The following is a 27,241-nucleotide window of genomic DNA, read 5'->3' as shown; positions in this document are numbered from 1 at the left end:
TATCCTGGAGGTGGCAAGGTGGAGTGTGACTGAAAAAACCAAACAACCACAAGATCCCTCAACAAAACAGCTTAAATAATCACAACATGGCTATTTTCACTGTACCCATGACCCCATGGACACCATACCCCAGCCCATGTACAAGCAAAAAAGGTATTGAGGGTTCTGCTAAAAGTATATTTTCTACATTACCAGCAACAAAATAAACACACATTTGAACAGTTCTTTGCAGCATATTTTTTGGTTTTATTTATAAAATCAGATGCTCCTTTAAAGTGTACAGTTAAAATCACAACTGTAAATTCAACCACAGCTGAATATTGTTTCAATAAAATACTCCTACCAACTGATGTAAAAATTCATTCAATTGTGATTCAAAACTCGATTCAGCTGGAAGATAAATTTACCAATACGTTACTCATTCAGCAAGTATTTACCACACTGTAAAAATACAAGAGGGTCCCTTCTGTTCATAGCAATGCCATGAAAATATCTGCACAACAGTTTATCTTTTAAAAACATAATTCTACATTTATGAATACAACAACAACAAAAAAAAATTGCCAGCGAAATCCTCTGAGGGTTTCCGAACTGCTGACACCCCCACAGGGGGTAGTAACTGCATCAGTGCTGTACAAGCATGTTTTCCCTCTGACCACTAAATAAGTGATCTTCCAAGCAGCTCTAAACTGTCTGCAACATTTTGCCAGGCAAAACAAAGCCACAGAAACAAACCAGCAGATGCAAATCCAGCTGCAACACTCACTCCACTGGCCTTTCTGATCAGAACTGCATCTTGCTTGCTGTGATCACTCCAGCACACTACAGAGGCTGAAAGATTAGTACAAGCTGAAGTATAAACTGCCAGTTCCTGAAAACTTATGGAAATGAGGTCAAAGGCTTGATAAGGCATTTCATTGCAAGATGAAGTTGTAGTTCTAGCAGGGTAAAGAGTACTTTGGGAAAGTTTGGGGTTTTTCTTTCTTGTAGGGGGATAAAACCTGCTGATTTTGCAGCCAAGACTGTTTGATTTTTGGGCAAATAATTGTCTCATCATCACACAGGGCACTGATTCATCTGTTTACTCCTCTTACATTATTCTCCTACAACACAATTTTTTCCATAACCCAGGAAATGTGTAGCCCCAGAGAAGGGATGCTGCACCTAAGATTTAGCCAGGATTACAAACTTAGAATTCAAACTCCTAGGCACATGAATTTTCATTATATATGGCCAGAGGCTCTATGGTATTCACAGCAATTCAGAAACTGTCTGGGCTGTTGTTCAATGGTTCTACTGGGCACAAATTCACAGCAGTGGGGGGTACAAGAAGGGTTAACATCTCCAAACAAGAAACACAGGTAACATGATCAGGTTTCCACATACAGAATCTTGATCACCTGTAGCAAAGACAGCAAGCGAAGACTCCCAGATTTTACTCCTGAGTTTGGAACAGACTGTGGGTATGCACCTTTGTGTCTCTGCCTCTTTTTATACAGCTGGGATAATAATGGTCATCTTTTTGACATGTTCATGGACTTATGGATCAAAAGCATTATTCAAGTGTTAGGTACATATTGCCATTCTCCTGAACTAAGTCTTAATGTTTTACAAAAGAAATGACATGTCTGCCTGATAAGACATTGCAAATCAGCTCATTTTCTTACTTGGGAAATAAGCAAAACTTTCAAACTCAGGAAATAAAAATAATGTACACAAAAGAGTCTACTATTTTCATAACATTCCTTCTGGCTTAGGGTTCCAAGCTATTTTGAAAGAGACAGCTGTCCTTACCTGAAATATTCAATTTAATTTATTTTACTAAATCTCAAAATGCATTGAAACAATCATTTTAATTTTAGCACAGCTAAGTAGAATGGATTCTAGTGAATAAGTCTAATTTGACAGATAAGTTAATTAAGAAGCTTCCCAATCAAGAAAGAACCTTTACATAAAGTATCTGATTACATGTTTTAGAGCAAATATATTAGGCAATGTGCTTATAAAGCAGAATACCATGTTTGGAAAATGCTGTAAAAAGACTAGGAAAGGTGTAAGATATTGCCCACATCTTCCTACTTGAATACATGACCTGCTACATGTGAACACCTACTGAAGTCTCTTATTTTAAGAGGTGTTTGAAGTTCGAACACAAGCAGTACTGAGGATGTGTGGATCTCTGCTGATTTACAACACAAGAAAAAAAAACAAGTTCAAGCTGAAAAAACTGAAAGACAAAGAAATGTAGCTGAAGAATAAATAGAAACCAACAGGTATAAACAGAACAGGCAAAAACACGGAAAAAAACCCTCAAACCCATAAAATTAATGCTGCCTGAGTCAAATTAGCCTTGAAAACTCAAAATTCTGTAAAAATAACTTTCCTTAAAATAAACCTTAACAATAAAGATTGTCACTGGATTGACTTTTACAAGTAAAGAAACCTTTAGATAAATATAGTTTTCCTTCAATGACCTGCAGATCACAGTATCTTACTTGAAGCTTACCAGTAACTGAAACTAGAGAAATGAAAATATTTCACACAGCAGCAAAAGGATTACACAGAACAAAAGGGTAAATAATGTGTTACATTCTAAAACTCTTTGCTGAGAAAGCTACAGTGATTAATAACATCACAAGGAAAATCTGATTACATCCAGCTTTTGATAAACAGAGGGGAAATTAAACAAAATTTACCAGGTTTTTAGCCAAGCATGTCCTGTTTGAAGAGCACTTTGAGACATTAATAAGAACAAGTCCTTTTACGTACTGAAAGTGGTTACCACGTTCTGAACTACAAACTCCTTTTTCATCCATGGATTTCAACAGCCAGAGACTCCATTACAATGAAAGAGGTTACATTTTATGCAGGAAGTCAACAGTGCTAAGAAATAATGAATATGTGGTTTGATGCTTAAGTTTAGCTCCACAACATGTGAGTTTTGAAAGCAGAAGAAATGAAATGAATTCTTTTTGGTTTTGGCATCACCACAAAAAAAAAACAAACAACAAATCAGAGAAACGGCTTACATAATTTCCTATTTGTTATGTCTGGATTCAGCTTCTCTAACCACTCAACAAAGAGAACATTAAGATACACACTCACCTTCCCAAGCACTACCAAGGTTAAGATAAAAGATTGTATGTAACTGCTTCAATTGATAACTACTTGCCTTGACAGAGAAAATTTTCCATGGGTCTGTTTTTAAAAAGCAGAGCCTGTGGATTGATACTTTTGGGTTGGTTAGATGTTTTTAATTGCTGTATGTAATTTCATCTCCGGTGTATTTGCAAACCTTAATTATATATCTTCCTTGATAAACACAGCTTTAAAATCAAAAGCTAAACAACTTGACTCCAAAACACACCTCACAAAGAACATAGGGAATAATAAGCTTTTTTTCACTTCTGTTTACTTCTTTTCGATGGGCACAAGCTGGCAAAAGGCATTTGATGTAGAATAACCCAGCCAGTTTCAGCTGCTCTTTAAAAAGCCTACTGGATTCTCAAACCAGCTACAGCAATTTCATAGCCTCAGAATATCTGGATCTTTAGTTTAGACCTTTAAATATTGAACAAAAATGAAGAGTACTGTACCTTGGCTTCAATACATCTACCTTACTTGAAGAGTAAACATGTTCTGATTAGCAGGTTCATCAGCACAGGTTCTTAAACACTGCATCTTCTCACACTTACTTGCTAACTTCAAAAGAACACCCCAACCAAAAAAAATCCTTGTATTTTGCTCATCATTGAGCAGTTAAAGGTTACACACATAACCCATTCTGTGTCAAGTCTGCGAGGTCAGAAGGTGAAACAGCCTCCCACTGAAAGATTGTCTTCAGAGTCATGCCAGGAGTGGAGGGGCAGTGGAGGAAGATGGAGTTTCATGTGTGACTGCTCATGTTGGTAAGAGATGGCCATGGAGACTCGCTGCTGGTATGGAGCAAAGGCAGAGGGAAAAGCTAGAGGGAAGAGGGTGGGAATGACACCAAGCAGTTGCACTGACACAGGTGCTGATGTCCTCAGCGTGGCAGGACTGGAGGTGTCTCTCCCTTGTTCTCCATGCTGTCAGCAGCCACTGCAGCCTCACAACTTGCTTCCCTGCTGTCACACGTAACACAGCCCTTTGTAAAGGAGCAGAAAGAAATAGCAGTTGAAATTCTCTTTAGGAGTATATTTCAAAGGGTCAAATCCTATGGAATGATACATTGCAATCTCTTGAAACCTCTCAAGAGGTTTGAGAGGGGTGAGACCTCCCTAAAAGCAGAGATTAATTATACAGGTATCTTGCAGATACTTGCACCTGCCATTTACCTTGCCTCAGAGATCAGTTAATTTGGTTAGTGCAACATACAGTTCTACCTTTGAGATAAAAAGGCATGTGACTTACTTGAATTTGAAGACCTTATAGTTCAGCTTTATAAGCAAGCTCTTTATTGAAGATTTGGACTGCAACAATACTGACTAACAAACAACTGAAGTGTCTGAGTGTATTGATATTTTTCTTGTTCTTGAGAAATGGTAAAATATTGAAACAAAGTCTCCAAACAGAAGGCCTGTATTTCTTGCTACTGTCTAAAGCCTGATTGTATTTGCAAAATCACAATCTGCACTGGAAGACACAACTTTCTGCTTAGGAACAGTTTCAGGACCTTAGAAAATAGTGATATTTGCATACCAATACATTTCCTAACCTTTGAGATTATAAACAGTCAACAGAATTTTCTACATGATCACTGGACATAATTTTGCTATCTGAATCAAACACAATGTTCTTAACCACAACAGAACACATGTTATCAATGAGGTATTAGGAAAACAAAGACTAGTTTTCTGGTCTTATTCCATAGCCAAGGACATACATGTCTTAGTTTTTTCTTCTCTAAGAATAAATACCACATCTCAGAACGGCACACTTCACAACCCCAGCCCAACATGCAGTGCTAAAACAGACAAGAGACTTTTCTGGTGCACCAGTACACAAACAGCCTTAAAATTTTGTGTACAACTCAACACTGAAGCTCTAGGTCTTTGTGGGACTAGATCTGTCTTGCCATTCTCCATAGCACCTGGGAGCCCTCTAAACTGATGAGGGCATTCTCTAACATACATCAATGCAAACCAGAAGCAGTTCAGCAGAGTGCCAAAGAGTTATACCAGTTCAAATAATGAAGTAGAAGATTGACTGAAATCGTACATGTACAAAAAACTGGCTATTTTTGTGTTTCTTACAATACACCTGACCCTCCTCTGTGACTGAACATTTTTCAGCTTCCTGAACACACTTGATCTAATTTTTACTGATATCCCAGCATTATATGCTATTCAATTATAGCAATAATTTTATAAGAAAAAGAGCAAAGGACTTAATACCAAGAGAAAAAACCAACTCTAAATGCCTTACATGAGATCATGACACCCACAAACCAGCACTGTAAGATGGCCAAGGCAGGGGTGACCTGCAGCTCCTTTCCCACCTTTACCTGGGTGCTGATTTGCAGGGGGACAGTCTGGGTCCGGATCCATGAGTGCACCTCTGCAAGCTCCTCCTTCTGCCCATCTGTAAACCAAGGCTGCTGCTTTTGCATGACTGCCAGCTTCTCCAGATCCTGCTTTAGAACCTCCTCTTTGATTCTGCAGGGAAGAGACACCTGTGAGCACAGCTGTACTACACAAGAAGGCACAATCTATGGCAGAAGCCTAGACAGCATCTGCTGTTGAGAGGGAACTGTACCTTATACCTTATTTGCTTTGTAAGGCTGCTTTCAACACTGGGCTAACAGTCTGGGGTTTGTTTGCTGCTGGTTTTGTTGGAAATTTTTGGTTGCTTGTTGTGGATTTTTTTTTTTTTTGTTTTATGGCTTTATGTGGTGCTTTTTAAAATATGGAATCCAATCATACATTTTATATACATATGTAAGCTAATCACAAGCAACTTGCAAATAATCTGTAGTTTTACCTCTTTATGCATTCAAAGTACAGAACAATAACCAAGCCCATTACTTCAGCAAAAAGGGTTACATGTTACCTTATTTTAACAGATGGTGGAATGGGAAAAATATAGACAAAAGTAAGTAAATAACCAGGCCTAAACTGCACAAAAATAATCTCAAGACATCTTCTTGAAGTTGCATTGATATGTGTGCTGTTTCCACATATCCATTAATCGTATAGTTCCATGCACAAGTGCAATCTACATGTCAGAAATTGTTGATGTTTTCCAACCTGTTTGGCATTTGGTAATTCATTAGAAATCTCTCAGGCGTGTGATCCATCATCACCCAGGCTGACTCATGTTTCGATTTATAAGCTGTCCCTTTTTCTTCTGCTTCCCGATTCTCCTCTTCTTTGGAAGCTTCAGAAGAATAATTACTGGCAAAATACTTGCTGCTTTTCCCACTACCTGCTGAGAATGACCATGGAAGGAAAGAAAAAAAGCAGATGCCTGGAAAATCCCAGTAATTCAGCACAGAAAGTACACCACTCCCTGTGTATTCTTGCAAGTTAGTTCTGTAATACAAACACAAGTATTCCCAGATGATTGCTCTAGCAACTACTACCTATCGAGAATTCAAATATAAAGTGCATTGTCTCAAATTATTAAAGATCTCCAAAGCTCTATTCACTTTACTCAAAATTAATTGGCTCAACTTCTCTGCTTCTGAGAGGTCCTGCTATAGTTAGATTCACCTTTGGTCAAGTAAGATGTAAAGTAGTATCTAAGACAGAGAAAAGTGATAATGAGAAAAATCAAGAGGGACTTCTAGATTAAAGGAATAGCTTCTTAGACTCATATTTCCAACTACAGTGACTGAAACAAACTTGCTTCAAACACTAAAAGCTGGTGAAAAGTAAAGGCCACAGATCTTCTTGCATGGATTTCCCATCCCCACTACAGTATCCTGCTATTATTTATATGTTAGCAAGCCATCTAGCACTAAATACCTAAATCTTGGGCCTCCCTACCTGTGCCATGACCAGAAGTCTCGTTGAAGCTAGAGCCTAAAGAAGCAGATAAAGCTGATCCACTGCCTGATGCTGCTGAGCCTGAACCCAACTGAGAGTCCTCGTACAACGCGCGGTCAGGAAATTCAAGAGCAGCACTGTTACCACTATCTTCTGGATCATTATCCTGGAGACAAAAGCAGATCCAACACATCCACAGAAGTTATATTGAAGTATGCAAAAGGAAATTCATGTAGTTACTGCATTTGTCACATGTTGACCAAGTTCTCATATCAATTCAACAGGATTGGAGGTTTTAGCTCTGAAAATGAGTGGCAGTTTAGAACTCAGGATAACACTCTTCATGGGTGAAAAATCAACAAGCATCTGAACTCTAGTTTACTGGTTTCTGCTGTAGATCCTTCCCCAATTTGTCAGGATTTTGTATGGCTGCATAAAGTTACCAATTTCTGCTGACAAGAGAGGAGTCAGTTCCCTTCACATCCTGTTAGATGGCATGAAGCAGCCACACACATCAAGCAAAGGTGCACTTCAGGGAAAATGAGAGTCTTCCCCTGATTCACTATGCGAAGCAATGGCTTCAGCAGCTCCAGGTACACCAGCTCCCCTTTCAGGACCCTACCCTGCAGTTTCAGCTGATCCAGCCTTTCCAGCCCAATCTGGATTCAGGAGGCAACATTTTTTTCCTTGCCTTCAGAGCTCAGATTCCTGCCTCTGAGTTTACCGCGGAAGTTGGAGAGGCCTTTTCTATGCCCATGTATGGAAACCGACCCACACGGATCCCTGTTCTTCTTTCATTAGCTGCATCCCTGGGAGACAGAGGGAGTAATTAGAAGAGTATCTTCCCTTTGTTTTGGTTCTCCACAGAGACTGTGGGACTGGGTGAAAACGGATGCAAATTGCGCAGCACTAACCGAGTTCCACATGCATAAAAGCCCCAAACCCCAAATTCTAGCTGACAGTTCCATTGAAAAGGCTGCTGCCAGAATGCTGAGCAGAAGCAGCTTGTGGCAGCCTAGACCAGAAGATCTCACATTTCTGTCATTTACTAATTGCCCACACTGTACTGGTACAAGTTCCCATAAGCACAAGTATAAACTGCTTTCTCCACCTCCTGTGCTATTCGTGACCTGCAGCCTACATAGCACAGCCAAGAGAAAAAGCAGCTAACAAAGTCTGTGTCCCTGACACACAGATCATCACCACCAGTTTGGTGACAGAACACTATGAAAGTCAGTTTCTCTTCTACACCAAAAACCTTTGTTACTTACGTGTTTATCTTCTGCATGTGGCTTAACATCAGCACTAATGGAAAGCTCCATAGGTTTTGGCAGCTCTTCTTGAAGCAAATTCAGCTGAAGTGGGGAGCTGCTCCGTGAGCTGCTCAGCAGCAGGGCCTGGTCACACTGGCCCTCTTGCTGGTCCTCCAGAGATGAGTGAGGAGAGGCTGGAAAGGGCTGATCCACAGAGGGTGGTGCTACTGGTGATGGAGCACAAGGAGGGGGTGCTGGAGGTAGCGTGGTGCATGGATATGAAGAGGGGGGATAAACACACGGAGGGCTAGGGAGAAAGACATGTTGAGGCATCTGAGCATACATGGGGAAACCCTGAAAAAATACAGCCATAAATGTGCCTATGCTTGGGGGATAAAAGACTGGGTATGACTGTGTTCCACAGCATAGCTGTGATGAGGACATGGACTGAGGTTGTAATGAGCGAAGGGCAAGCTGCTCTCCTCCAGAAGAGGTTGGAAAAGTAGACACTGGATTTGAATAGGCAGGAAATCCCACAGGAGGATGGACATTCAGACTGGAGGACCTCAGATAGGACACTTCTGAAGGAGAGAACAACTGTTTCTGATTTCTTCTCTTCTCACATGGAAGACTATTTCTATTTTTACTAGAAGAGTGGCTATCTAAGCACTGTCTCTGAGGTTTCTGGCGCTTGAATTTTCCATGTTTTCCTTTTTTATAGCTAGCTGGGCTCATCTGCTTTGAAGGGGAATCACCTGAGGAAGAAAAATAAACATAGTCACTGAAATGACAGAACCAGGGAAAAATAAAGATAAAAAAGAAACACTGAGATAAATAAGTGTGGCTTAGTCAGAGAGCTGACTTTCCTCTGGATAATTTTTCCATAAACCAGTGATGGATTTGCTGACATATCTACAATATTTTTCTTCATGTCATCAATTTTCTTATTGATCACTTTGGCTTATCCCAATCAGATCTTTTACGTTCTTTCAAGGGGAGGCAACAAACTACCTGGGATTTGCAGGCTTTATTGCAATAACTATCTGCTTTGTGAAGAGTCTAAGATAACAAGATCCAAGACTGAGCAGACCTATGTGGGCAATGCTGCTGTCAAATCTTGGCAATCCAAAGGAAGCATTATGTAAGCAGCCACAATAAGACACTCACTAAATTATACAAAGGAGAACCAGACTTCATGGCCAGGTTGGTCTTGTAAATCATCTAACAAGTCTTTATTTCTCAAAGCTGCTGCCTACCTTGGCCACAAGAATGTCTGTTGTTACTTCCACTTCCCTGTTGAAGGTACGTCCTAAATGGAGAGAGCAAGACCCTCTGTCGGAACTTGTCAACATAGTTCTGCTCCTCCTTTTGAGTGTGGGCTGACAATGTCTCTTTTGTTAGCCCAACTGGCTTTAGGTCCTCAGGCAGCACTGTGAGACTCTGAGCATTCACAGGAGGCGGCTCAACCTGCTCACTTCCAACAGCAGCATCCTCCATTGTAGTCACTTCTTTGAAGAGGGAAGAAAACAAATCACTCTTTGCTCTGCCCTTCTGGTGTCAACTACCACAAAACCCAGAGTGTTAAACAGAAAACAACCTCATCTGAGCTATTGAGCAGAGGCATGGTGAGAAAACACCCTTTCAACTCAACTAATATCAACTGAGCAAATTATTTTACATGGTCTGGAAAACTTCAAATTCACTTGGAAGTTAGAGGCACTTCTTTCCTCTTATTTTCTTAGCACAACAGCAGCTACAGACTTTTTTTTTTTTTTGCTTCTTTCTGCATTAAAATGAAGTAATATTGGCCCCATAATAATTTTTATTTGAATCCTCAAAAGTACATTGTTGTGTTTGTGGCATATGCAATGAAGTTCAAGGGGAAACGAAACAGTTTGTTAAAACTATTTTACTAAAGTACCCTCAAAACTTCCAGGCTCAAGTTTTTATTCACAGCACCCTGAGAAGTACCTTAGTATTTCAGGATTCACATTCATTGCGGACGTACCTTAAATGAACAAAATTTTCTCACCGTGTACTTCAGGCTGGAAACATTGCGTAAATTGAAATACCAGTCAGTGTTTTGTGAGTGTGAACAGTACCTGATTCAGGGTGTGGGACATGCACTATAGTGCTGCTGTAGCTGCACTGGCTGGTGACAGATATGACACTTGGAGCCTTGTTGGACAGGGTCAGGTCTGCCAGAGGAGCTCCCACCATGCCTGCAGTTGTCTGGTCTTTCAGCGTCTCTTCCAGACCAGCAGATATTGGCGTGTGGGACTCAACTGCTGACAGCATAGCAGTATCTATTGGCAAATGACAAAGTTTCTACATGGAATTCCGTTCCAAGCTCCCAATTCATCAAGTCTCACTGGTTCAGAAATAACCAGTAACTATGCAGGATATTAAATAAGACAGTCTTATATACAAAAAAAAAGTATTTATATGCCAGTGCAATGTCAGCACATACTAAATGTGGCATAAAATGAGTGAGCAACAGAAGGTTCATTTAACAACAACAAACAAGAGTTCCTTTGATGCATTCAAAGACTTAACATTTTAGCTTACATTTAACGGGAAGATCTAGGAAATTTAGGCAAATATTTACTAAAATATTGTTAGCAACACAACAGTTTGAAAAGTGGACAAACTCGAACACACAAAAGTGACATATAAAGAAAACCCAAATCAGTTTTTGTGGTTCTAATATGATTGTCAGTACACTTTGTGTTACCTTCCAATGCCCTGACTTCCTGCTGACTTTGCTGGACTTGTTTGTCATCTTCTGAAGATGACGATGATGTATTTGCAGAAGATTTACATTTCCTTTTCAATGCTGGAATACTGCAGCTCTCTAGATATCTGAAATTAAAGCATATCACAGGAAGCTCTCTCTACTTTGGGGGATGTTTCTCTCCATTTGGAGAGACAAACATTTGAACAATCCAAACTGGAGATCCAGAGGTTGTTAACTAGTATCTTAAATTCACTGCAGGGAGTTCTGGACACGTATCTGCTTTCGAAGGAGTATTTTAAATAAAATCTATCACTCTTTGAGGGAAAAAAAAGAAAAAAGAAAAATAATTACATTATCCACTGGGTTAAAAAATATTGACATTTTGTAAGTTACATCAACTTCCTGTTTTATATGGATGTTCTCACAGTGTGTAATAAGACACTGACACATTAGGACCATCAAAATTCACTTAAATTCCTATTGCACCAACAACACATGTCAACAAATAGTTGTAAACAGAATCTTAGGTCCTAAACTTTTCATTACTGTGTAATTCACATTGGGTAATCCATCCCAATGCTCAGAGAGGCAGAAAACTTTACAAACAATTCCAAATTTATCTCATAGTTCAAATGCCAGTTTAAGGCTAATGCAAATGTTTGGATATTTATTTTCCACCAATTCATCTTAAACTTGTATCACTAAAATGGTTTCATAGTTTATTACCTGATGATACTATCAACACAATTGATCTGCTGATAGGAAGGAATATGGGGAGTCTTCTTTGAATCATCATAAAATGTGTTGCCTGGTTCTGTGCTATCCCCTCTCAGTGTCTGAAGAAAACAGGAAGCAGGGTGCCTCTTCCCTGGAACAGAGGAAACCTTTAAATATTCCTCTCAAGGGCATCTAGACACTATCCTCACACAGATATAAATATATATATACACACAGGTAACTATATACTGGAATCCACATAATGATACAAGGGAGAGTGGGCAACTTGTTTGTTTGGATTTTAATCAAAACAAACCTCTTCTCATGCCTAGGCCATGATAAAAAATGCTACCTAAAGTTCAGTGTAACACCAGGTAGCCAAATTCATGGCTACAAATCTACAGGAGCTCATGCTACCTTAAGGATCATAACTACATTAACTTACCTCCCAAAACTTCGGAGCTCACAGCCTGTTCACTTGCATTCTGTGGCTTGCTCCTCGATGCAATGTACAGCTGCTGCCCCAGGTTCTTTATTCTGTTGACATCTGCACAAACTTGTTGCAATGTCATCTTGAGACACACAAAAAATGCAAAGTCAGAACAAAATCAGTACAAAGAGGCCATAGGAGCTGACTTGGGATCTTGTATTCTTCCAGTGGGAAGGGAGCAGACTATCAGCCTAAGCCTCGTATCTATTGCTATTTGTAAACTTAATTAATCCAATTATTATGGTTAATTTAAGTAAATTAACTATGATAAAGCTCAAACAGCCTCAGCATTTGAATGTTTTAATACCCATGCTCTTACTTGGCTGTGAGAATGAGCAGATGACTTACTCAGGAGCCTCACAAGGAAATTAGGTATTTGCAATGCTTGTTTTAGGACAGCACTACTTCCAGTCTCTTCTATAGCAGTCAGCAAAAACAAGAGCAAAAACCAAAAGCCAGAACTCTGTAATTAACCAGTTTAGCTTGAACATAGCTTTATTCTTCCCACTTCAGTAAAATTCATTATGAGAAGCACACATGTACACAGTAAATATTTTCATTTTTACAGGTGTATTTTCACTGCTCTGCAGGCAGTGACACATTTACACACTTACTGGTTCCTGTGTTTCCTCTGCACAGTTCCCATTGGAGTCACTTGAAGATGCTATGCTGATGTAGTGCTCATAAGAGCCACTGCTTCCAAGGCTTCCATAACCACTGGAAACATTGCTGTGAACTGGCTGTATGAGAGAGGAAAAAAAAATTTAAAAATCTTCCTCTGAGAGAACAAAATGAAGGAAACAACATACTTTGCAACACAGAACTTCAAATTAACAAAGACAATCAAGTGAAAAGTCAGTATTTGTCTGGGCTCTACCACTTGCTTATGAAGAATTCTTTACCATGCTTCCAACTGTTTCAAGATGCAGATTTACCTCTCAACATAAAGACTTGGCAAAAAATGCCAAACAGGTTTGGTTTTTTTTGGTAATGAGGTGAGCCTCTATCCATTCTGACATTTTAAAAGACCATCCTGAAAACAGCCCACTACTCAGACTCAAGTTTTTTTAGCCTTCACTAAGAAGGCCAGCCTGTGTTCTGAAATTCTTTTGCCTTCTTTACCTGCAGAAGCAGTTTGTAAATTTGTCCTTGTAATTCTCTTATCTCTTTCTCCACGCTGCTCGTTTCTTTACTTCTTGGGGCAAAGACATCTTCATTCAGAGGGCTTCTGGAGAGAGCCAACAGTATTTCACTGTTCATTTTCATTTGATGAAGAAAAGACTGCTATAAACACTTAGAACAGATTTGTAATTGATTCTGATTTTTTTTTTTTTTTTACTGTTCTGCTGAGTCAACACAGAGGAGTGTCATCTTTTCCAACAGCTGCTCTGCTGGGGTAATGGGGCAGTGCTCTGAGAGCAGGGAAGCTCCAGGGAAGTCAATACACCAGCAGAGACACCCGTTAAGGCTGACAAGCATCAACCCCTCTGTCTCCTTCACTCATAAGGCAAACTCATACCCCATAAAATCTTGTATAAAAGATCACTTGGCAAAGTCAGAAGGCCATTCATAAAAGCCATTTTTCTCTAAGAGAAACCAGGTAAAAAGGCAGTCAATCATATTTTCAAATTTCTTGAAAACTAAGGAGAAACATCTGAAAAATTAATTTGTATGTTCAATACTAACTGCATTTTAAAAAGACTTTCCCTTGGTAAATGCTTAAACGCTGTATCAAGTAAATATACCAAAAGAAGGTCAATTATTGGGTTTTTCTGCTGAGCATGAATGAATTTTAGGTAATTATTTGTTAAAGTGATTAATTTTATGCTGTTTTTTAGATTTTGTTCATCTAAAACTGATATGTTGATTTGGACATCAACTGTATGCAAAAACCTGCTAAAATAAAAAACTGGCTTTGTCTTTTACTTCAGAGTAATTCACTTATTTTCACACCTAATAAACAAAATAATGCTGTTCTGAAGGAATGGGCTGAAGACAGATGTTAGGTTGTTGTCACATCACCAAATGATGTCCCTTGTTCAGTACTTAGACTGTTTTGTTTTGCAGAGTAATCAATGAAAAGCACTTTATTTGATCAATTCCACAAATGACTTACGTCCGGACTTTGTGTCGGCCAATGATGAACACAACTTTCCTGCTCCAAGGATTCACAAAACTGGACCAGCTGGTGTCCAGTATGACATAATCCCCATTTTGAGTACAAAATCTAATAGGTAAATGTTCAAAAGGGGGCTGGCCAGCAAATTTCAGTACTGGAAGAAAAACATAATCAAGAAACAAGGTTTAGCTTACATTATGACAGTAGTGCAAGCAAAAACACTAATGACTGGGGTTCTTAGAACTTTGGGATTGAATTTACCTTGATCTCAAACTGACTGCATGAGTTAATTAGTTAATTTTTGTCTAGATTGCAGATCAGTCACATGTCAAGCAATATGATAAAAGAATGATAAAGAATCATAAAACTAACAGAAATTCCTCTAAAAGCAGCTCTTACTTTTCCGGTGAATAGTGATCATCAAAGGACGATCTTCTGGGTGCAAATACATCAGTATGGATGTTCCAATTAAATCCTGAGGTAAGTAACCCAACAAAGGCACTGCTCTGAAACCCAAACACATTATCACAGGTTATAATATAATTTTGACTATTTCCATCCTTAACCCTTTGCTGATCAGTGAAGTGCCCATGCACAATCTACAGTGAAATTAACTCAAGCAACAGAACATTTCCCAACCCATCTCATAATCCTGCACTGTAATATTGACACATAAATACCCATGACAAACATTTCTGTGCCTGGAGATTTAACAGATATTCAAATTTGCAGGCAGTTCTGTGCTTGTTTACATGCAAAGGGAAAAAAATGTATCTTGAAGACAACAGGAACATTGTCAGTAATTATGCTCATTTTCCACTGTTAATGCTACCATAGCTCCCTATTGCCCTGGATAAGGAAAACTGACTACAGTTCTGTTTAACATGTGTTTTAAGCCAACAAAAGAGGTTACATCTGTGGAGTGTGAGATGTTTTCCATGAGTGGACTAACGCAAAACTGTTTTAATTACATATTGCAATTGCACAGTTCAGCTACTTTACTTGGGTTTCCACCAGATGCATAACTAAATTAGTTTTTCTACTCTCCATACATACCTCACAGGTCTTAAAAACTCAAATCTCTTACCTGTCATCTATGTCCAGAAAAACACATCCAGGGGTGTGTGTGGTGGTGAATATTCTTTTATCCATAGGAATTCGAGGAGCTAATAGAAACAAAATACTCACTAAGACAGAAAACTTGGGCATTACTGTTGCTCATGATATTTACTGGTTCCTGAACTTTATAATTGTTTGCTGCTTTCTAACCAGTAACTCATAGAAACATTACATATTTTTAGGTACTACAGACTTCCCTCAAAAATAAAAATAACAAGTAGAGGTCAAATGCTTTGGGACCTGGCAAAGGCAGCACAGATATTCTGGATTTGCATGCATGCACACACAAGCTGCAACTTACACAGGTGAGACTACCCAGCACAGGTTCTAAACAAAAGAAGACTTTCATACACTGTGTTTTTCTATTGGCTTGGATATTTTTCCACTGGAACCTCCTGACTTGCCTTCATATCCAGAGTGGATTTTCTCAGCCAAAGCTAAGCAGCAGGACTCTGCATCCACATGGACAGAAGTGCACACGTGGACCAAGTATGGGGTGATTCGGAAGGGGTAACAACGTGCTTCTTGTTCTTGATCTTTCCCACCCCTGAGGAAAAGCAAAAGGGATTAACACCATGGTTTCAAGGCTCACATACTGTGTGCCAGGGCCAAGAGCCCTGCCCAGAGAAGTTATGCTGAGCATAAACCCAAATAATCAGGTCCTATGCACACTCCTTTGAGATCCAAGGTCAACACTCTTGGCAACACTGACCTCCCTCCTGCTGAAGTCAAGTAGATGTTTTGTCTCCAACACTTGAATTCAGAGACTGTCTAGAAATACTCCTACTCTAACAGTTAAAAACTACCTTCTAGTTCTCAGTCCAAGAGTAGTAACAAGAACCACTAATTTGGTTTTGTGCTCTCTTTCAAGCTAAACAATTTTTTTCTCCTTGTTGCTTATTCAACACCATTTTTAGGAAAAAAATTCAAATCTTTGTCTCCCTCAAGGTTAGTTTTCACAGACATACATAATAAAGACTGCTCCAGACTTGGTGTATTGTTGTTCTTCGACTAGCTTCCATAAGAATTTGTCTTCCTAGAATATTTTTGAACTGTAGCAACACACAACATTCTTGATGAGATCTCAACCACGGCTTTGCAACAGCTGTGGTAACAACTGACACTTTCTATCAAGTACTTTTGCACCAATTGCAATATTGTACCCAGTTATTACAGAAATAATTGAGTTACATTTCTGAAGATTATCGGTTACACTAAAAGTTACTTTCTTATTGCACATTTAGTTTTGTAAAATTGTTTTGTTTCTAGAGAGAAGCAAGCGAAATGAGGGTCATAAAAACTACTTCTGACACTGCCCCCTTTGGGAAAACAAAAGATACAAATGGAAACTGGATACAGCAGAAGTCTAACTCATAAAAAACTACCTTCTTACTTAAGTCTAGAGTGTATGCTTGTGAAAACATATTTTTACTCATAAAGCAAACATAAAAGATCTGTTACATAAAGGAAGTAGAGACAGATGTTGTACAAAAACATGGAGAAAAACTGCTGTAAAATGTTTGTGTCCAAGGGACCTTTCCCCCAACCTAACATTGCTATCTGTCCTGCTATATTAATTTCAGCTGCCCTTACACAATTTAAGAGACAAAGGTGGTTTAAGAGCTAAGGTTGTTGAAACACATGAATGAATCAATGATCAACTGAAAGACAGAGCAAGTGTCTAATAGGCTTGGAAGCAAACAGTTCTTACTGAAATCCAGAGATCACCCAAGTCTGGGACAGAACTGCACTGAAGACTGAAAGCCAATCTCAATTTTTCCCTCTTTTAGCTCTAAGATTAGTCAGGTACTAAGCAACAAACAGCATTCACAGCAGCAGCAAGTCAGGTTTCACAAGCCTCAGGAGCCAGGCTGCACAGTGGGACTTGGGTGAGCTTCTGTTAAGGCTTCTGCTCCAATCTCTCAAGCAAAACACTCTTTGCCTCCAGTCTCAAACAGTAAAAGGGGAAGCAGCAATTTTTCACAAGATCATTCTCCTGCATCACTATTTAAGGAAACCAATAGGTCCAAGAGAAAAAGGTATAAACAGTTTTCCTTCTGTCCAGTGCAAGTTTATGCATCACTCTGGGCAAGACGTTCAAAATGTGTTACTGGATGACAATACTAAACACAGAAAGCCCATTTTGTAATGGAGTTTCATGAGCTTGCACTGGTCAGCTATAACAGAACAGTTTCTGCTAGTACTGTACCCCTTGTCAGCCTACACAAAAATGAAACTATAATAAAGCACTTACTTGATCCTGCAGAAAAAGGATTTCACCTGGGCATATTCATACGGAGAAGCTAGTAAGATAAACACATTGAAAGTATCAGTTAATATCCTTTAAAAGGTCACACCTATCAGAAGTATGGTAAACTCTGCATTCTCCAGATTTTTTGAGCAAGACTGAAGTCTCACAACCTACTCTTTTAGCTACTGAAATGTCTGTTCAACAGTCTGCTCCCACCTCAGATATTATCTCTCTTCTCTAGTCCCCTCACTCTTAGAGAAATTGCTGACCTGGAACTAAATTCAGAGGAAATGCATATGAAAAAAAAAGATGGAAGCAAACAAATCAACCAACCAATCAATGCACTAAAAATTTTCTCCAGTGCATCACTGCAAAGAGGAAAGGTGGTATTTCCTGGCTTTATGAGCCAAGAACCAAAAACTATATACAGACAATAAAACCACAACTCCACTGGGGTGCCACTACTCTGCTGGGTAGGCACATCACTGGCATCCAAGTTGTGGAATCCTTGGCATTCAAAACCTCCAGATGTCTCATATCTTTTGATAACAAGGACTTTGGACTTCTCAGAACTGATGCCAGAACAACCCCACGTCAAGGTGGGTAAAAGACACAGCCTTGGCCTGCAAGCTACGTTTGAACTGCTCACAAATAACACAGCACTCAAAAGTCTCAGTGTAGACACATCCAGCACTACACAGCAAATCAGCTTAAAACTTGGGTTTGATGAGCTGTGCTCACAGCAGGCAGTGACTGGACCATAAAGACAAAGCACCTAAGCAACCGTAAGGTGTAGATTAAACAACTTTAAGCTCACAATAAGACTTACTTCCTTTTCAAAAAGCAGCAATATTTGGAATGAGTAAGATGATACATGAAACAATGAAATATGTGCCTTTCATTTACCCCAAGTAAGAGTTAAGCTGTCAGACTAGTTAGGAATGGTCCCACTCCCACTCGTTTTCAAAGTGGAAAGGAACAAATGAGGCGGATGCATATTGCTAGCACAAGCACCTAAAATGAACTACTACTCTGTCCTCATTCTGCAAAGACAGAAAGACACACAGAGCATTTAGGAGCATTGCCATGTCCCACCTGTTTGATTTTCCATGTTCCAAAGCGGCAGGTGAGACTGATCAGTGTGTGTGTAGAACACACTCACATCCTGAGGGACAAGCAACTCCACAAACCGGGAAGAATCCAACACTTTCTTCTTACAGTTCAGAATAGATGCTGCCTGCTCAGAAATATGCACTATGCGTCCAGACAGCAAAGAAAATACAGCCACAAACGTGTCCTGGAAAACAAACATTAAAGGCAATCATTTCCTGAAACACGGCAGTGACAAGGCAAGGATAAAAAAGGAAAACCACCCCAAAACAAACCAACCCCAAATCACTACACAACACAACCTCAGGCTGAGGTTCAAAATTGTGTTGGGTAGTGTGTGATCCACTACACTCTCCAGTACTGCAGCATTGTACATAAGATTTACAAATGGTGGTAAGACTGCATTAGTCTCAAAACAGATTAATGCTTATCTTTGCTCTGCATGACTGGTTATCACTTCATACACTCCACAAATTTCGGAGGAATCATCACAATTCCTCACACAGAAGCATTCCAAGAGCTTTCTAATATTTTTTGCATTTTTTCAAGCATTAGCAGTATTTTTGACGCATCATCCAGCAGTACTGAATTTCAAGAAACACTTCTTTAAAGTTGCAAAAGTAAAAATCATAACATATATTGCAAAAAATGAAAAAAAATTTAATGTGGAGTACAAATAGAAACCAAAAGTCCCTCACAACTATGGATCTGACTGGTTTTAAAAACTTTCTTCTGTCTCAAGAGATTACTCTGCTGTAAATGAATTCTTAAAGAACTATTTGTTGCTTCTGGCCAAAAAAAAAAATAATTAGTATTTCTTCACTCACTATTCTTGGGTACTGACACAGCACAGACAAGAGGTAATCTTGATTTATCTTTAAAAACTTGAAGGTCTGTCTGGCTAAAATTTAAAGACCTTTCAATTTTACACATCCTATTTCCACAAAAAAATGTTAGGACACTAAATTTAGTGAAACTGAATTAACTCCTTGAGTGTGCCTGAATTCTTACAGTGTTTTTTGGAGTGTGTTCAGATGCAACTGCCACCAACTCTTCTATGCTGTATGTCACCACATCTGCCTGAAATGCTCTTCGGTCATTCAGAGCCTGGAAAAAGTCATTGTTTGCTAATTGGAAATAAAAAAACAAAACAGAAAAGCAAAACAAACACAAGGAAGTCAGTAAGGAGACTACTTTGAAAGTATTTCTTACAGCCCTTGTACTTTTGTCATCTTTTTGGTGAAGTCCAAGGTGAGATGAGAAGGTCTGTGTAGTGACAAAGGGAAAAGGAACACTGATTATACTAGTGGAGTAATCTCATTTTGTTACAGAATACAAGCATGAAGAAGCAGTACAATTTTAGCTACTTAGTTCTGTGGGAAAACACAAACTAACCAATAGTTTTTCAAAGTGGGATGGGAACACCATTTTCTAAATATACATAGAAAGTTACTATTAGGTGCCTCTTAGCTATGGGACTCTGAAGTAAAGAGAAGCAGTAGGGGGTACCTCAACAGAAGGGATAACACGGTTGTTTAACAAAAAAACTGGCAACAAAACCATAGTGCTTCAGAAACTCAACTCTTTACAGGATAACTGGAATGCATTCTTTTAATGCTACTTGTTGCCATCTATGCAAATCATGTTGTTCTCCCAGGTTTTCTGCACACGTACCTTGGACCTGCTGGACGCACTGCAAGGCGTAGTTGAGAGCACTGATGGTACTGGGCTTGTTAGAATTCCTTTTCTCTTCAGGCAAACACCTTTTCATTTCTTGGATCATCATCATCATATCTTTGTGTGACTGGCTCCAGTTCAGCTGTTCGCTGTAAAACAGAGGTAAAACTTCACCAAGGAATACTGGTGTTGATTTTTTTTACTACCACCCAATTTAAATTACTCCCTAAATTAACATATTACGGGAACGGCTGCAGAGTCATGTAATATCCAGGAATGTCCTAATGCTCATCCACTGAATTTCCTGCTGTATCTTTCTCACTTCTTTGCAATTGAAGTTTTTCTCCTCTATGTTCCTCCTTCCCAGCTCCAGTATCATGGATGGCAAAGTCACACTGAAACCACCCAGCTTGCTAAGATGCCTAGCAACTAAAAATAAGATGATGTTTAGTCTAGATTTTCTAAATAACACAGGTATTAAAATAATAAATGCTGATTCTTCATCTCTCTAAGGTTTTCTAGCCTTGAAGGCTGTACCTGGTTATAAGCATCTCAGGGAACCGTGAGGTCCTCAAAATACACCTGATACAAAGATTACAGGCCTCGTGACTTCAGTCTTCGTCATACTTTTTAGCTGTTGACTTCAACAGCTGCAGAACTGTTAACAGATAAAATCTCCTTCTCCTTACATTTTCTTATTTCACGGACTAAAGAATAAACAGTCAATATCCTCAAATCACAGATTCTAATCCGAAATATACGAACCCCATTTTTTTAGTAACTCTTTTCCAGTCGACAGTGTCTTTAGTATCGTACTCTTACTATATAAATAATTACATAAGTGTAAGTATTGCGTGGTAACTACACATGCCTGATCAACGCTGCATACATCATAGCTCTTTAACTCCTTCTTAGATTAAAAAACCAATTACTGAATTTCCAAACTCTCACAAAAAACGTCATTCCAGCAATCTCTGTTTTGGCACTGCGAACCAGCCTTCAGCAGAAGTACACATCCAAGCTACCCGAGGGTCGCCGACGTGCGCGGCTCAGCCGATCCCAAAGGAGACACAGCTTATGGGAGCCGGGAGCAGCTCCACGCTCAGCGCACCCACCGCGGCCCGTGACCCCCGCAGCCCCGGGCGGCAGGGCCCGAGCAGCGCCCCGCTCCCACCGAGCGCATCCCCGCGCTCTGCCCCGGTACCTGTTGGCTTTTTCGGCGTCCGGGCCGCCGCCAGACTCGGGGCTGTGCAGCTCGGTCCCGCTTCCCGCGCACGCCGCGCACCGAGCGCCCGCAGCCCCCCCGGGCGCCGCCGCCTCCCGCCCGCCGCCGGCCCAGGCAGCCGCGGCCGGAGCCGCGCCTCGCTCCGCGCCGCCGCCTCGCCGCTCGCTCGCGTCCATCGCGGGTCCGCTGAGCGCCACAGCGCGGGGGGCATCGGCTGCCACGGCCGCTCGGCACGGCCGGACCCTCGGCCTGCGCTGCGGGCGCTGCGGGGAGAGCACGCGCCGCCTCACGGGACGGTGGGAGGAGCGGTGCCCCCCCCCGGCTCCGCGCTTCCACCGAGCCGCGCGGTCACCGGGGCCGGTCCTGCGCTCCCGCGCCGCTCCCCCCCCTCTGCTCGCGAGCGTCCGGCGCGGCGGCCTCCGCTCGGCCTTCCCGCCCCTCCGAGGCCGCGCCTCTCCCTCCCGCCGACCCCGGGCAGTCCCCGCGGCGGGCCGGGAGCGCCCTGAGGGGCCGCGCCCCCGCCGCGCGCCGTTACGTAAGGCGGCGCACGCGGCGGCGCCGCTCCCACACACCCGCGCCGCGTGCGGCGCGCCGCGCGGACACAGCAGGAGGCGGAGGCGGGCTCGGAGGCGCGTTTTTATTGGAGGAGACAGCGCGCGGGGGGCGGGGCCCGCGCGGACGGGGGCGGCGCCCCGCCCCTCACGCGGCGCCGCACGCGGCCCCCGTGCGCGCGCATGCCCCGCCGCCACGTGCGGCGCCGGCCCCGCCCCGGGGCGTGGCCAGCGAGGGGCGGGGCCCGGGCCGGGCCGCTGAGGCGAGGCGCGGCGCGGGCGGGAGCTGCAGGTTAGTGATTAACGACAGGAGTGTCTTAAGGCCGCCAGTGAAGTTAGTCAACGTCTCGATCATCAAAAGAGTTTCGCTTTAAATAGCAGTAAACGGGCTGAGGAGGCAGCAGGTTTTAAGTGGAGAGGTTGAAGGAGATTCTCAAAGGCACCTTCAGTTGACTGGAGTTTCTTCTTGTAATTCATGAATAGGCACTCCAGACTACAAAAAGAAAAAAAAAGTTGGGCGATGTCCTTCACCCCCTCATCATAACAATCCTGCATTTTAAGAATTTAACATAATAGAGTTAACCCCTTAAATCTAAGAATTTGCCCATGTTGGTTTTCTCAGTTGTATTTTTCCCTTGTGTTTGCACACCGGGACTATGTATCTGATGTCAATGGTTACTGCTGTGCTTGTTAGTGTTACAGCACAAACTTAAAAACTTTGTCTCCCCTTTAACCCCTTGGCAATTACATGAGGACTCAAAGACTGAACCATTCCACACCTGGCTCTCTATCCTAACCCAATTTTAGCCTCATTTCACCCAGCAGCCAAACCTCTGATCAAAACCTCCCTGGTACAGCAGCGCACTCATAACTGCCACAAAAAAGCAGGAAGCCAAGGCAGATGACAACAGTTCTCAGACAATGACATTGTGTGGAATCTTGTGTTACACTTCTGCAACAGGCAGCTGTAAAATAAACCCAAATCTGTTTCTGGTTTCCAAGTCCTTGCTATTTTCACTTTCACCTTTGTCGCCCTCACTTGTGGTTGAGATTCCAGTACTGGAGCTCCCACGTTATCACAGTCTGCCATGCACTGCATGCAATTGTTAAATCCATCACTGCTATTTCAAATTCACGTTGGATATACTTCCAGCTGAGTATCCTGCCTTTGCTTAAACTGTACCAGTCAACAAATTAACACCATCCATTCCAAAACTAGGAGAAACCCCCATTTTGGTCAAACTTACGAATAATGATGACGATGATAATGACAACAACACCTATCAATATCGCCCACATCTGTGAAAAAAAGACATACAACACTTACTACACAGCATGCAACAGCACCAAGGTACATTTTCCTGTATCTCAAGGTACAGGAAAACAGCCACTGCAAGGGACTTTTAGCACTGTTTGTCAGCTCTAAGGTAGCAAGCAAAGGTTCTTCAGTCAGCAAGCTTAATCCACTACTCGCACTCAGAAGTGGCAGGCCATGCACACAGGCAAAAAGAGCAATATGGCTTTCTCCACATAAAGCCTGTCCCAAGTGAATGCACAAGCTGTTCTGTTACTCACCAAAGATGAATCCAACCTTTGGCAACAGCTACAAGTACAGGAGTCTGAGTGAGCTTCTTCCACTTTCTAATACTTCCCACACATTAATTCAAGCTATGTGTTTTTAGCTTTTTCTTCTTGTTTCTCAAAGCCTCAGATTACTGACATGCTTCCCTCTGGCCATTATCAGACAAGATCCTGCCTAGGGCAGCACGGCTGGTAACGCAGCTGCTTGTTACTTTAAAAAGTAATGCCATGCTTTAAAAACTAGATGCTGTGACTTAAAAAGCATTGGCTAAACGTTTCCTGCCTTTTGAGACACAGATGTGACAGTGTTACAGGCGCAGTGTGAGCACACAAGCCGAGGTTACCTTGCAGTTCTTCCACCAATACTTCCTCTTCAGCTTGGCCGCGCTGGTCTCGAACTGGGAAGCCCCTGCTTGCAGGGCATCAGCACGGTCATCCAGCTCTGACAGCTTCTGATCCCGCTCCAAAACCTTGTCCACGTTCACTCTCATGATGTCAACAACCTACAGCAGTTCAGTGCTTACAGTAAGTGACCACACAGTGCAACATAATCACACACAGCACAAGGTACTCCGTGCTTTCTCAGAAGCAGGATCTACTGTCTTTTGGTATATGCAGCCATAAACTTCAAGAAAACTATGAAACCCACCTGTGGCTAAAAGCCCTGAATGCCTATTTTAAAAAGTCAGTAGTGTTGGCATGCCTTCAAACCTGGGAAATAATTCCTGACTTGCTTCAGAAGGAGGTGAGGAATATAAACATGAGAGTAAACCATGTCAAGAAATCTTGCCAGCCTGGCTTTTGGACTCCACAAGAATCACATTTGGTAGCCAGCTCTCATGGCTACTGATGACAAAAAAAGCTTGTTCTCTGTAAACAAAGGTTTTTGTCATTACTTATGCCAAATCCTCAAGCACCAAGACTGCAACTGATTTTTGGACACGGGGAACCTCTCTTTGCTTCCCCTTCATATAATGAAGGGAAAACTGCTTTGGAAAAAAATATTCCTTCTAATTTCACAGGTTTCCTGCAGAAAGAGGCTGACACTACTACCAGACCAGACTTTTACCTCATCCACTTGGTGCTGAGTTTGCTGAAGCCGGCGATTGCTGCCAGCAGCCATATTTGAGCTTCCAGGGACATTGGCCGACCTGTGGTAAAGAAAGGCACCATTAGACATCTGACAGTCCTGAAAACTGGGCACTTGTATCCTTGTAATAAATACATGGCACTTTCTTACTGGAGAAATGGTGTTTTAACAGCTGACAGTGGGCACAAGTCATGCAGTGTCCCAAACATCTTGTCAACAAATTGCCTGCTGTGCCAAGAGGCAGCAGTGGCCTGCTAACACCACACCTTGCAATGAGGCAGGGGTCAGCTCCAGCAATGCTCCATCGGCCTCAAAGAGTGAGCAGTTTGGCCTCAGGGTGTTCTTTCTTTCCCATATGAACACAGGTATTAATTTTCAAGCAATAGTAGTTTACAAAAAATTAAATACAAAACTTAATACTTTTATAGCTATGTGATTTTCCAGTGGCGCTTCTGTATTCTTTTGAAATGGTTGATATGGAGCAAGAGAACTCACCAGAAGGAAAAAGTATTTGGAAAACACAAAATTTACTTTTGGCCAGCTTTAAATTCGTATCAGAGTTCTTTTTACCAGCTACAACACTCTGCATCTTTGTAACGAATGCAAGAGCTTCTGTACATACTCTTCATTACCTTTTCACTACCTGGCCAGATTTTAATGCACATCTCTAGAACTATCAGCACTCAATTTCGTTTTCCATGTTCTTAGTTCTTTCACATCAGATGTGAAAGCTTGTTTAGCGCACCCTGGCACTCCAAGCAGCCAAGTCTGTTTCCTGTGTATACACATTTGCTTCTAACTGCACGTAACGAGTGCAGGCACAGCGCGGGAGCTGGGGCAAGGCTGGGAGTGGGCACAGTGCCACTGTTTTGGCGTTGGAGCCGGGGCAATGCTCGGAGCCGGCACAGTGCCACTGTTTTGGCGTTGGAGCCGGGGCAATGCTCGGAGCCGGCACAGTGTCACTGTTTTGGCGTTGGAGCTGGGGCAAGGCTCGGAGCCGGCACAGTGCCACTGTTTTGGCGTTGGAGCCGGGGCAAGGCTCGGAGCCGGCACATTGCCACTGTTTTGGCGTTGGAGCCGGGGCAAGGCTGGGAGCCGGCACAGTGCCACTGTTTTGGCGTTGGAGCCGGGGCAAGGCTGGGAGCCGGCACAGTGCCACTGTTTTGGCGTTGGAGCCGGGGCAATGCTCGGAGCCGGCACAGTGTCACTGTTTTGGCGTTGGAGCCGGGGCAATGCTCGGAGCCGGCACAGTGCCACTGTTCTGGCGCTGCCGCCACCCTTGGGTGCCGCTTCAGTGCCAGGTGAGCAGCCTCGGAAATGACAGCGCTTCCTGCGAGGCTGCAAACAGAGCAACGCCCCGGTGCCGGGCAGGGCGGGCCCCGCTCCGAGCCGCGCCCGGGGCTGGCGGGGCAGCCCGGCCTGCGCAGCCCGGCCGGCGCTCCGCTCCCGGCCCGAGCAGCGGCTCCGGCGGGCGGCCCCAGGCTCGGCCGGGCCGGGCCTCGCCTCCGCCGCCGGCCGCGCCCGCCCCACCGCGCAGCCCTCCCGGCACCCCCGCCCGCCGGCCGGACCGGGCCGGGCCCTGCTCCCGCCGCCGCTGGGCCCGTCCCGTCCCCCCGCTCCCCGGATCGCCCCGCACTCACATCCTGGCGGTGGGACGAGAACGGGGCCGCGGCGGCAGCGCCCGGGCGGGTCCAGCGGGAGCTGCGCGCGGCGCCCGCGCTGACGAGTCACGGGGCGGGCTCGGGGCGATGGGCGGGACCCGGGGCGGGATCGGGGCGGGGGCGATGTGAGAGGGCCGAGACCGGGACAGGACCGGGACGGGGGCGATGTGCGACGGCAGGGACCGGGGCGGCGATGGACGGGAGCCGGAGCGGGACCGGGACGGGGGCGATGGGCGAGAGCGGAGCGGGGCGCGGGGCGCGGGCGGGGTCAGGGCGGGGCCGGGGCCGGGCCATGGCCCTGCCCCCGCAGGCTGCAGAGGCGGGGCTGTGGCCGCTGGGGGGCGCTGGGCCGGCACCGCCCGACCCGGGCGGGAACGGCAACGGCAACAACGGAACGGAGAGAGCGGCCGGGCACGGACACACGGACAGACACGGACACACGGACAGACAGACATGGACACACAGACACACACTGACAGGGGCACGGACACACGGACAGACACGGACACACGGACAGACACAGACACACGGACAGACAGACATGGACACACAGACACACACTGACAGGGGCACGGACACACGGACAGACACAGACACACGGACAGACAGACATGGACACACAGACACACACTGACAGGGGCACGGACACACAGACAGACACGGACACACGGGCACACAGACGTGGACACGCA

The 27,241-nt window shown here is 43.1% G+C and overlaps 2 protein-coding genes across 11 annotated transcripts; both read right to left on the bottom strand.

The window, feature by feature from the left end:
• Nucleotides 1–222: 222 nt before the first annotated feature.
• On the bottom strand, nt 223–22,176 carry PER3 (period circadian regulator 3). Of its 8 annotated transcripts, none has more exons than XM_072917293.1 (21): nt 21,646–22,176; nt 20,439–20,590; nt 19,776–19,891; nt 18,750–18,951; nt 17,658–17,706; nt 15,808–15,950; nt 15,372–15,450; nt 14,684–14,790; nt 14,282–14,438; nt 13,288–13,417; nt 12,780–12,905; nt 12,121–12,247; nt 11,685–11,826; nt 10,956–11,083; nt 10,324–10,527; nt 9,478–9,729; nt 8,240–8,976; nt 6,969–7,134; nt 6,228–6,408; nt 5,486–5,636; nt 223–4,126 (listed from the first exon to the last, which is right to left on the bottom strand). In XM_072917293.1, the coding sequence occupies exons 1-21, from the start codon at nt 21,840–21,842 to the stop codon at nt 4,025–4,027; spliced, it is 3,648 nt and encodes a 1,215-aa protein (XP_072773394.1). In that variant the 5' UTR covers nt 21,843–22,176; the 3' UTR covers nt 223–4,024. The 8 variants fall into 8 exon arrangements, 7 of the variants coding, with proteins under 7 accessions (XP_072773394.1, XP_072773393.1, XP_072773392.1 ...); XM_072917292.1 differs by having other exon boundaries at nt 6,228–6,405; nt 21,646–22,161; XM_072917291.1 differs by having other exon boundaries at nt 9,478–9,726; nt 21,646–22,161.
• Nucleotides 22,177–22,289: 113 nt separating this feature from the next.
• On the bottom strand, nt 22,290–27,019 carry VAMP3 (vesicle associated membrane protein 3). 3 transcript variants are annotated; one of them, XM_041720444.2, is made up of 6 exons: nt 26,529–27,019; nt 24,868–24,949; nt 24,143–24,301; nt 23,793–23,820; nt 23,465–23,516; nt 22,290–22,710 (listed from the first exon to the last, which is right to left on the bottom strand). In XM_041720444.2, exons 1-6 carry the CDS (start codon nt 27,002–27,004, stop codon nt 22,572–22,574), a joined length of 936 nt encoding a protein of 311 aa, XP_041576378.2. In that variant the 5' UTR covers nt 27,005–27,019; the 3' UTR covers nt 22,290–22,571. The 3 variants fall into 3 exon arrangements, with proteins under 3 accessions (XP_041576378.2, XP_041576380.2, XP_002192078.4); XM_041720446.2 differs by lacking the exon at nt 23,465–23,516; XM_002192042.7 differs by lacking the exon at nt 23,793–23,820.
• Between the last annotated feature and the right edge of the window lie 222 nt (nt 27,020–27,241).

This window comes from Taeniopygia guttata, chromosome 21 (assembly GCF_048771995.1).
Source record: "Taeniopygia guttata chromosome 21, bTaeGut7.mat, whole genome shotgun sequence".
NCBI lineage: Eukaryota > Metazoa > Chordata > Aves > Passeriformes > Estrildidae > Taeniopygia > Taeniopygia guttata.
The sequence above is the reverse complement of the archived record's forward strand: the minus strand, read 5'-3'. Positions and strand labels throughout refer to the sequence as shown.

Coding starts and splice junctions, on each gene's coding strand:
- PER3 (XM_072917293.1), bottom strand. CDS start 21,842: ATGGACGCGAGCGAGCGGCGAGGCGGCGGCGCGGAGCGAGGCGCGGCT. Junction 15,951..17,657: donor TCCTTTTTCTGCAGGATCAA/GTAAGTGCTTTA, acceptor GCTTTTCCTCAG/GGGTGGGAAAGATCAAGAAC. Junction 6,409..6,968: donor GACTTCTGGTCATGGCACAG/GTAGGGAGGCCC, acceptor GGTCATTCTCAG/CAGGTAGTGGGAAAAGCAGC.
- VAMP3 (XM_041720444.2), bottom strand. CDS start 27,004: ATGTCTGTCTGTCCGTGTGTCCGTGTCTGTCCGTGTGTCCGTGCCCGG. Junction 24,302..24,867: donor CTCAGCACCAAGTGGATGAG/GTAAAAGTCTGG, acceptor GAACTGCTGTAG/GTTGTTGACATCATGAGAGT. Junction 23,821..24,142: donor ATTGGTGGAAGAACTGCAAG/GTAACCTCGGCT, acceptor CTGTACTTGTAG/CTGTTGCCAAAGGTTGGATT.